We start from the raw sequence: 10,850 nt of genomic DNA on the forward strand, positions 1-10,850 counted from the left end.
TACTTAAAAAGTGCACAATATTAATGTTTTAGCTTTAAATTTGATTTAAGTATTCAAATTATCTTCATAAACAATGGCATCCATTTTGTAATCAAATATCAAATTTATATCCAAAATAAATCTAATTAAAAAAAATTCGTATTACATAATATTATGACAAAATTCGATCTGTGTTTTAGAGATTCGGGCCAATGATTTGATCATTAAATAATATGTATACATTACATAATACATATTAACCTTCTCCTCGGAGGAAGAACTGCCTTCAAAAAAATTAAAAAAATAAAGCGCGAGATAGAGGGGTTTAGGGTTTCGAATCGAAGCAAAATCCGGAACCGAAGGGAAGAATCGTAGCAGAGAAGCCATGGAAGAAGCTATGGCAAACGCTTTGGCTATCGCAGACCAGAGGCAGAAGATCGAACAGTACAAGCGCATCCTTGCCTCTGTTCTCTCCTCCAACGATATCCTCCAAGCCAAGAAGTTCATTGATCACAGTATGTTTTGCCGCATTCTCTCATTTCGCTACTCTTTTCGAATCTGCAGTACCTAAGTTTCGAATTCTGCGGTTCCAATTCACGAGGATGGTCTTGATTGGAATCAAATTCATGGTCTTAGTAAATTTCGAATTCTGATGTGTCGGTTTCGTTTTTGAATCCAGAATATCTAAATTTGCAACGATGTGATTTGAATTTCTCGAGGATGATTTTTGGTTTGGAACGGTTTCATGTTTCCAGTTTTGTCCGATGATGTCCCGTTGGTGGTGTCGAGGCAGCTTCTGCAATCTTTTGCGCAAGAATTGGGGAGATTAGAACCAGAGACACAGAAGGAGATCGCAAGCAACACACTTTCTCGGATTCAGCCGAGGGTTGTCTCGTTCGAGGAACAGGTTTGTCTCATTCTGATTTTAATGTATTTGGACTGATTGATAATTTATATATAACGAGAGAGAACTGCTCCTTTGGATTTGTAGGCACTCATTATCAGAGAAAAACTTGCTGACTTGTATGAATCTGAGCAGCAATGGTCAAAAGCTGCTCAGATGCTGAGTGGCATTGATCTAGACTCTGGAATAAGGTCTGAAAGTAAGCCGCATCCATTTTCCTGTTATATTCTCAGTGGTAGCTTATTTTGCTGTTGTGGTGTTATCCATCAGGGCTGTTGATGATAACTTTAAGCTCTCAAAGTGTATCCAAATTGCTCGTTTGTATCTCGAGGTATGGATTCCTCTTCCACATACCTTTACAGAATGGATTTTGTGTACTATCCATGATTTTGCAAGCATCTAAATCTTGTATCTTTGTAAGACGGGAATTTGGTAAATCTGCGTGGCATGAACGAATTAAAAGTTAAGAAAGTAACCTTGTGTAGTTTCAAACTTCAAAGAGTTATAGAGCATTGAGAAATATTCCATGGTACATGAGGCATCTTAACAGTCCTTTAGATGAAAAAAAGTACAAATCCAGTCTCGTGTAAGTATCAATTATGTTATGGGTTTTCTTCTGATTGGCAATATCTTATATGATTTGGACATCTTTTGCAACTGCAGAAGATATGTGGGTTACCAAAACTCAATTTTTTTGCTCTCTATTTTTATTGCAATAGTTTGACATGTTTCTCAATCTTATCGATGACCCCTAAGGGACAAACATTTCCCAACTTTGATATGTGCTTCAATATCCGAATTACTTTGTTAACTTCTGCAGGATGATGATGCTGTAAATGCAGAGGCTTTTATAAATAAGGCCTCTTTCTTAGTGAGCAATAGTCAGAATGAAGTATTGAACTTACAGTACAAGGTTTGATCTCTGACATGACGACAATAAATGGTTCCTCCTGGTAGATTAGAAAGCGCTGGGTTGCTGGGATAACTCTTTTCTTTGTCAGGTCTGCTATGCTAGAATTTTGGATCTGAAAAGGAAGTTCCTGGAGGCTGCACTACGGTATTATAATATATCACAGATCGAAAAACGACAAATAGGGGATGAGTAAGTGAATGCATTTTTTTTTCTCTGCTGCCAAATTGTATTCAAAATTTTCTGTTGTCGGTTCCTTTACTTATTGATCTTCTATTCATCCACGCCTATGGATACCCCCTTTAAATACTTCCTTACTGGGTTATTCCTCATCTTTTGACATGCAATCGGATATGCTCTCCATAATCTATTTCTCCAGTTAGTTTATTTGATTGAGTCCTTGTTTAAAATTTTACTTGAATTTTGACAAATACCGACGAAAGTGTTTTACTACCATTCATCTCATCTATCTGAAAATTGTTAACTGAAATTGGAAGTTGATGATACCTGATTATACTTCCAGAGAAATCGATGAGAATGCATTGGAGCAGGCTCTATCTGCTGCTGTTACATGTACGATATTAGCTGGAGCTGGTCCTCAACGTTCTCGTGTTCTCGCAACTCTATATAAGGTAATTCCTGCGGAATGTAATCTCACTTACCCTGATCAATGGTTTTTAATTTTCGTTTTTTAATATCTCTTTGTCTAACAGGATGAACGATGCTCCAAGCTGAAGATTTATCCTATCTTGCAGAAGGTTCCCTCCGTACTTGTCCACCAATTTGTTTCACTGTTGTTTAAAATGACAAACGCTCCTTTATATGCAATCTGCAATGTATTGTCATTCAAACCTGCCTGAAGTATGGAGGAGATTCCTTTTTGTTTTAGATATACAAAATGCATTGATAAGCGTTCTGATTTTCCACCTTAGATTATAAAAAAGTTTGGGTAACAATTGGTACTAAACCCTGAATCTTAACATGAATATTCTAGGTTTATCTTGAAAGGATTCTGAGGAAGCCAGAGATTGATGCCTTTGCCCAAGAACTGAGGCCACATCAGGTCTGGCCTGTTAGATAGATTGAGATATGCAGCATTCCATATCTTCTCACTTTGTTTCGTTCAATATCAATTTTTCACCTCATTCGTTTGCAACAGAAAGCATCATTGCCTGACAATTTCACTGTTCTTGATCGTGCGATGATCGAGCATAATCTTCTGAGCGCTAGCAAACTCTATACAAATATAAGGTTCGTGAGATTATGCATTCTTCTCTTGTTCTGTGTCTACATGGTTAGCATGATAATTCTCATTTGCTTCTCTACGTCCTTGATACCACCGTAGGTTTGATGAGTTGGGAACTCTACTGGGGATCGACCCGCAAAAGGTATTGTTGGAATCAATCTATGACCGATTTTTTTCCTCGCGTTTTCCACTTGCTCCGAAAGAGATTATTGTCAAGCGCTTAATTCATACATTTCCTTTTGGCAGGCTGAGAAGATAGCATCTAAAATGATTTATGAAGATAGGATGAGAGGTTCCATTGATCAGGTAAAATGTAAATGAAGCAGAAATACGTGTTTATTCAGTTTGATAGCTAGTGTGAGATTGGCTTTGAACTGATCAATAGGCGATTCAGATGCAATTGAAATGTTTAGTAAAAAAACAAAAAGAAAAACAACCCGAACATCTCTTCGGACCGTAACATCCTCTGGAATGAACCTTGGTTGTTCAGGTGGAGGCCGTCATACATTTCGAGGATGACACTGAAGAACTTCAACAATGGGATCACCAGGTTCTTGTCTTATAAGCTCTCCCTCTCTCAGCAAAAAACAAAATCATACAAGTAGAAATGGCCAATTTTGGTTAATAACAGAATAACCAAACCAATCCAAACTAGAGAAGTATAACACATAACCGTAGTCGAATCGAATCCGGTATATAAAAACGAATGGTTATAATTTCTTTAAAAAAGTAACCCCGAACAAAAAATAATCGGAAAACAGAAAATTTCTTTGAAAAATGAGTAGTTTTTATCAATAAAAACCGGAATACAACCAAACCAAGCCGATTTCAATATGAATGTAACCATCTGAATTGAACCCCAACCCTTACACCCAAGCAGTTTTGTTGGTTTTGAAATATAAATAACCGGAGACGGGGAACTGTATTTCAGATATCAGGGTTATGCCAAGCACTCAACGACATTCTTGACGGCATGGCTAAGAAAGGCTTACCAGTTCCCGTCTGATTCATTTTGCCCCCCGCAGACTACTCTGCAGATCGGGTAAAACTATCTGGTAACGCTTTCTGGCAAAATGCTCAAGTTTTCCCCGAGTCGCTTCGCAATAATTGACGCGGGCATTTAGTAGATGTAAGTAGTACAAATCTCATGGCTTGGAAGGGAGTTTTTCTTCACAAGGTTTCCATTTGAGTCTCTTTTGGTTTTGCATACTCATATGGCTATATGTTGTGGTAAGTATATTATTAGTTGGTTGATTCAAGGAGGGGAGGGAGAAGACTGTGTGCATTGGATGTGCATATTTATTAGGCACATAGATAATGTCTCAAGTAGAAAATAAATGAGAGCTGGGCTAAAATATCATTTTGATTACAAATTACTGGAAGTAATAATCAATTATTGAATCTGACAAAAAAATTATGTTGTTAAAAATTTTCATTCTGTTGGGTTTTTTTATTTTGTTGGAAAGCTAATTTAAAAAAAGAAAGAAATATAATCTGAAGAAAATATGTAACTAAATGTGTATAAATTTTACGGAATTAGTGGTTGAAGGGTTTAACTACTGATGATTTATAACTACAAGAAAAAAAAGAATGTTTGCGTTAATTATTATGTCATTTTGAACTAAATTAATTTATGCTGTATCATTTCCTTAACAATGCGGTTTTGTGACTAAAGGAAAATGTGCAATAACGATTAAATCTAAGCCTCTCAATCTTAAAAAAAAAAAATACAAATGCAGTGGTTATTCCCTCGATCTCTCACCGATTCACTCTGAAATCTCTCATAAGCAAAATCGAAAAAAAAGAGACGATACAGAGTTTATAAGTTCGGTCACGGAGCGTTAACGTTCCGGCCTACGTCAAGAGGAAACCGTTATTTGCTAGGTATAACAAAAAGAAATATTGGCAGAGAACGACCGGAGGTCAATTCCGAACGCCGGAAAACCTGAGTTCGCCGAGAGAGAGAACCAAAACGAAGAAACATAAAACGCAAAGTCTGAATGAAACCCTGCAAAACCCTAGGCTCATAACACTTGCCTATACAAATGACACATTTACCCCTCCGTCTTTTTTAACCTTCTGTTTCGTACCAAGGCTCCGAAAGCCTCCCTTTCTTTCGGCGCGTGTTTAGACAAAGACTGCATTCTACAATAAACATCTCTTTTTATATATATAAATATATTGACATGTTTTTGTGATTCAAATTTTGAACTTCATGCTTAAATAAATTATTGGAAGATTTGAAGGCAAGGCACAACAACTTGGAGGGAGAACGGGTGGATATGTGTCGGGTATCCGAGTTTTTGAGATATTTTATATTCGAATATCTTAGATATTCAAACTTGATATCCGATTTTAATCTCATTGGAGTCGGATATCCAAACTTGATTTCTGTTTCTTAAAACCCTAATTTCCTCCATCGCTGTCTTCTCCACCGCGCCATCGCCCTCGTCGTGTTTATGCTGCCACCGAACGACTCCTTTTAGCAAAAGCTTCGAATCCTACATGTTTTCTCCACTCGCAAATTTGTGAAAACTTTACATCCAAACACATTCTAACCTCTCCTACTTCCCTCGGGACCTCTTCACCGCTGTCTCCTTTGCATATTTTATGCGAACACTATCAACGTCTCCCGTAGGTTGCAGGAATTGATTTCTAAAAGGGTAACGAACAGCGACGAAGGAGATCGCGATGGAAGCCATAGAGAAGAGAAAGGCAAGGAGTAAGAGAGACCGAAGGGTATCGTTGGTATTCGAATATTTGCGGGTACCCGAAAATTGGATATCTTTTTCCATCACCGAAACATGAAAGAAGAGGGTTTCAACAAATTTTGTAGCAATGCAATTTCCATGAAAACACGGAGGAAGAACAAGTCTTCAAAGTCACAAATAAAATTGCACACATACTATGTCTATGATTGCCCTATTTAATGCCCGAAAAATGCCAGTTTGTAGACGAGAACCGTTGCTACGCAAACGGGTGTCGGGAAATCAAATCTCGAGGTTCCATGTCGTTTCAGCGCTCAGTTTCGGCGATTTCACCTCTTCTGCTAGATTCATGGAAGCACAAACCTGTCAACAATGAGAGAAACAAAGAATGGCAAAGTTCAATATGTATGAATGAAGAGTATTGCAAATTGAAGAATATATAATAAGCTTTACAATATACATCCAAACTTGTATGAATAGGATCGTGTGAATTGCAGAGCTTATGTCACATTAAGACTGAAAAGGAAACAAGTTTGGTGGCAACCTGCTTAACAGTTTACAGGAACTGTAGATTCATGAAACATTCCAACCAAATCCAACGGCAAAAACAAGTAAATTTCCTAAAGAAAACACCATCATTCCAGAGAAACCGAAAGCAAAAATCGTTTCCACCGAGCTGTACAGACAGAAACTGACTCCCCGGGCTTCAGAGTATGTCAATTCCTCTATGTATACAACTTAACATGTCGAATTGTCGATGCAACAAATACCCGGTTGATGATGCAGCAAAAAAAAGCATATGACATATGCTACCGTAACTACAACGACAGTAAAAGGAATGATTTGCTTCGAAAAAATCACCGTCTAAATGAAATCTGATCACCTTTTGTGCCGTTTAAGACCAAAACTTGCCCCAACTCGACAACCTAAGCATGTTCCGTGTTAGTTGTAGCCAGTATGACTTAGTTGACACCAGAGAACATGATTTTCAAGTTGTTGCTAAAAACCCCATCCAAGTCTACCATACTGTCTACGACACAATATCATCATAGATCGAACAAAGCTTATGCAACTAGGCTCTGAATCTAACCGAAAGTTGTTTATCAGTTAAATCAATTGTACCAAGTCTACTTCACTAGATTAGTCCCAAGTTTTAAGCCGCACTTGGCAAATAAGGTGGTCTGAAAAACACAGTTGGAAATTTTTCAATCCTTCAACAGAACTAAGTTTATATCACAAGAACAGCAAGATTCGTGCTAAACCACACAAAACCCTATCACATGACCTACTCAGAGAATCGTGCTAACCACAAACCCTATTACGTCATCACGTAAAAGAAGCTGTAATGTAAGGATTCGATTCAAAATCTGACAGGACGGCGGTACGATATGTTGTCTGGACCACTTTGATTTAAATTAAGCAGTCGGGATAATGGTATAAGCAATTCAATCTAGCAATGTCCAAAACAAACTGTAACAGTTGCAGGAGGACATACCTTGAAAGATCCATTCATCTTCGAATTCCTCGTCCATTCCAAACCCAGCATCTTACTAGATGTCTGATAAGTTGCCTTAACAACATCATCGTCATAAATCTTCCGGGAAACGGCAAAGTCCCATGCGTTCTTCGCCAAGTCATAGGATGGCTCGAATGTAGCTATCCCTCCATGAGCGTACGTATATTTCAGCTTGCAGTTATTCGTGCCGACCATATAATTAGCGGAAAACTTATTCGCCGAATCGATAGCTAGGCTCCCTTCGAGAATTGTTCGGTTATCCCCTCTGTTATGAATATAGGTCAAATTCAAAGGCTTCTCTGCGATTCTGACAGTGTTCATGAACTGAAACCTAACGTCCTGCAGCAGAACACCATACAATTAAACAAAATTAACGAGAAAATCATTCCTGAAATTACAAATTATTTGGAGAATCATTTTCTCAGCACCCCAACGGAACTTACAAATTTTCAAAGCTTTTCTAGAAAATTGTTGCTCATTTCTTCAGCAATAAACCGATTGAGCTAACTTTATAGGGTTTCCAGGGAAATCTGGTTCTTGTTCAGTAATCATATATTTCACTCTCAAACTTCCCAAGAATCCTAAACTAGGCATCATCTTCTGCCCTAATTTTCTATATTTCGTCGGCAACCAAACAAAGGATGCTGTATTCGCAGCTTCTTCAGTAGTTAAACAGACTGAAGCTAAAACAAATCGATTTTCTACGTCTTCCCAGAAACACCTGATTCCGCGTGAATTTCAAATTTTAGCATTCTAATTCAAAACTCCAGCTGACTTTTCCTCGATTTTCTCGCCGCAACCAAACAGCAAAAAAAAAGGGAGGAAAAATTACCTTCTTAGGGACGTTGTATTCGACGATGAAGAAGCCTGGCTTCTCGACGGCGAGAGACAGGCCATTCAAGCTGGGACCGGCGACGACAGTGGCGTCCGTCATGGTGGCGCGAAGCTTTACATCGCCGGCATTGAAGGCGACGGAGCCGACGCCGCTGGTCTTGTCGCCGTCGTACTTCCCTTTGAAAGAAGCCTTCATCACCATCGAGAGAGAGAGAGAGGTTGGTGAGAGGTGAGAGGTGAGAGAGAGGTTTTTCTTCTTCTTCGCGGCGTCTTGGGGAGACTTTGTATTAACCACTGTGACCTCAAAGAGCTTTTCTTTTCCTGTGGCCGACTTTCAAAGTCTCTTTCTCTTTCAGAAGGTTCCTTCTCCTAAGTCCACAAAGTACGGAACATTTTCCCGTGGATATAAATTAGTGATGTAAAAGGACTGGTTCGTACAGGCCCGTATCGACTCATCTCGAACCGGTTCATTTTTCGTTCAGCCCGGTCTATTTTTTTACGAGTTAGAAAAATTCTGATATATACTAAATTGTCCTAACTCCGAACCGGTTCGCAAATCATCCCGTTTTTATCTAATTATCCGAAAAAATTTTAAAATTACGTAAAAATTAATCATTTAAAGTTTACATAACAATATTTTGAAGTTATTCAACATAACATAAAATATTAACATAACAATCTATAAAACTATATCAAAATCAAAAAAAATTAACAAAACCAAATCAACATAAAAAAAAAATATAATATATCAACAACATCAAAATATAACAAAAATATACACCAACATCAACATAAAAAATATCATACATCAATAACATCAAAATATAACAAAAAAATACACCAACATCAATATATCATGAATTTTAATTTGCTATATAAACGGAAGAAATGAAGAAATTAAAGTATGAAACCCTAATATATTTTGCCGGCTCGCGAGCTGACCGAGTTAGTTCGGACGGGTTCGGAGTCTTCGGACTCATCGCGAGCTGGTTCGTTTGATCCGTTTTTATCTGATCTTTTATTTTTTTAGCCCAACTCCATAAAAAAACGAGCCAACCGCGAGCCAACTCGCGAGTTTGGCTCGTTTTGCCATCACTAATATAAATCATTTATAAGAAAATAATTTAAAAGATATGATCGTCGGGCCGAGCCATTTTTAGAATAAAATTAAATTGCATAATTATATGGTAACTAAAACAATCGGCTATTAAAATTATATTTTTGATATTCCAATGAAAGGAAATTGAGATAGAAATCGTAACCCCACCTACCCTGGCTTCTGACCTAACTATTTCAACACGTGAACTTATTATTATCATTTTCATTTCTTTGTCTGGTCGTTTTTCTTTTTATATTTTGATTCTAGGGTGGACGTTTCGGTACTCGAATCGGATTCGGTAAGAGAATTGTTTGATTCGCTTCTTTCGATTATACAAAAATACGTATCAATCGTTTATTATTTTATATTCGGTTTAACTCGGTTTGATTTCGATTCGATTCGGTTTTTATTAAGAAAATTAACAAAATTTCGGTTTTTTAGATTTTTTAAAAAATTCAGTTCAGTTGGATTTCGAAAAATTCGATTTTCTAAAAAACATTTACCGTAAAAATTTTTTGGATGATTCGATTTCAAAACGATACTATATTTTTCAATTTGGTACCATTCGATTTTAAGGTACACGTACCGGTTTGTCGCCCCTCCCAAAAGATTTGTAGTGCTAAATTTACTAAAAAGGGTAAGAAATTTCTTACCTTTGGTAAAGTAATTGACGTACATTCGATTTAGTTTTGTTTTGTTAGATCTAAGTTGAATCCAAATTGAATCTTAAAATATATTTTGGTTCGGTTTAAGAATGTCGTGTTACAATACAGTTCGGTTCCCTTTTGTGTACAGTAATTCTTGTTTGATTTAAATTTGAAATTGAATCAATTTCTTTTCAAATCCATGGATTTATTTTTTTCCATTTCTTACAAACTTGTCAATATTTATTTGCTACAATTTTGTTCAAATTTTATATAAAAATAATTTCTTAACAAAATCAAACTACACACAGATCGGTTCGGTTCCCTTTTGTGTACAGTGATTCTTGTTTGATTTGAATTTGAACTTGAATCAATTTCTTTTCGAAATTACGGATTTTTTTTTCATTTCTTACAAACTTATCAATAATTTCTTAACGGGCTAATGACGTCACAAAGCGCTGCAATTAGTGATGTCAAAGGAGCCGGCTCGGCCCACCTCGTTAAGCCCGTTTATATTCGGGCCAAGAAAATCCTGGCTCGGCCCAAGTCGCTCTAACTCGCGAGCCAGAACCAAATTTATCTATATCCCTTAAAAAACATCTGAAATTATATACAATTATATCCAAAATATACACCAACATAAAAAGAACATATTCTAAACCATAATTTATGTCTGAAATCATAAAACCATGTCCAAATCATAATCCATATCCAAAATCATAATCCATCCATGTCCAAAAACATAAAACCTTGTCTAAATCAGAATACCAATTACCAACCAACATAACAATTTCAAGTTTCAACATATGACAAAAGAACATTCACCAACCAAGTCACCAACCATCCAACAACAATATATCGTGCATTCAATTCAGATTTGTTGCACCATCACTTCCACCTCCATTGTCGCCTTGATTTCCACTTGCATTGTTGACAACTTCAACACCAAAAAGATATGTTAGTAACTTACATAATTACATTGAATAAATCAAAACAGAAGAATAAATATA

The 10,850-nt window shown here is 36.9% G+C and overlaps 2 protein-coding genes across 2 annotated transcripts; one reads left to right on the top strand and one right to left on the bottom strand.

The window, feature by feature from the left end:
* The first annotated feature begins 243 nt into the window (after positions 1–243).
* Positions 244–4,315, top strand: LOC104822841 (COP9 signalosome complex subunit 4-like). The gene is made up of 14 exons (XM_010554195.1): positions 244–494; positions 735–886; positions 971–1,074; positions 1,154–1,214; positions 1,704–1,796; positions 1,885–1,985; positions 2,317–2,425; positions 2,507–2,551; positions 2,788–2,856; positions 2,953–3,044; positions 3,139–3,181; positions 3,286–3,345; positions 3,530–3,589; positions 3,971–4,315. The coding sequence occupies exons 1-14, from the start codon at positions 365–367 to the stop codon at positions 4,043–4,045; spliced, it is 1,194 nt and encodes a 397-aa protein (XP_010552497.1). The 5' UTR covers positions 244–364; the 3' UTR covers positions 4,046–4,315.
* A 1,491-nt stretch (positions 4,316–5,806) lies between these two features.
* Positions 5,807–8,392, bottom strand: LOC104822842 (outer envelope pore protein 24B, chloroplastic-like). The gene is made up of 3 exons (XM_010554196.2): positions 8,096–8,392; positions 7,243–7,602; positions 5,807–6,110 (listed from the first exon to the last, which is right to left on the bottom strand). Exons 1-3 carry the CDS (start codon positions 8,297–8,299, stop codon positions 6,030–6,032), a joined length of 645 nt encoding a protein of 214 aa, XP_010552498.1. The 5' UTR covers positions 8,300–8,392; the 3' UTR covers positions 5,807–6,029.
* Between the last annotated feature and the right edge of the window lie 2,458 nt (positions 8,393–10,850).

This window comes from Tarenaya hassleriana, unplaced genomic scaffold (assembly GCF_000463585.1).
Source record: "Tarenaya hassleriana unplaced genomic scaffold, ASM46358v1 Cleome38, whole genome shotgun sequence".
NCBI classification, from domain to species: domain Eukaryota; kingdom Viridiplantae; phylum Streptophyta; class Magnoliopsida; order Brassicales; family Cleomaceae; genus Tarenaya; species Tarenaya hassleriana.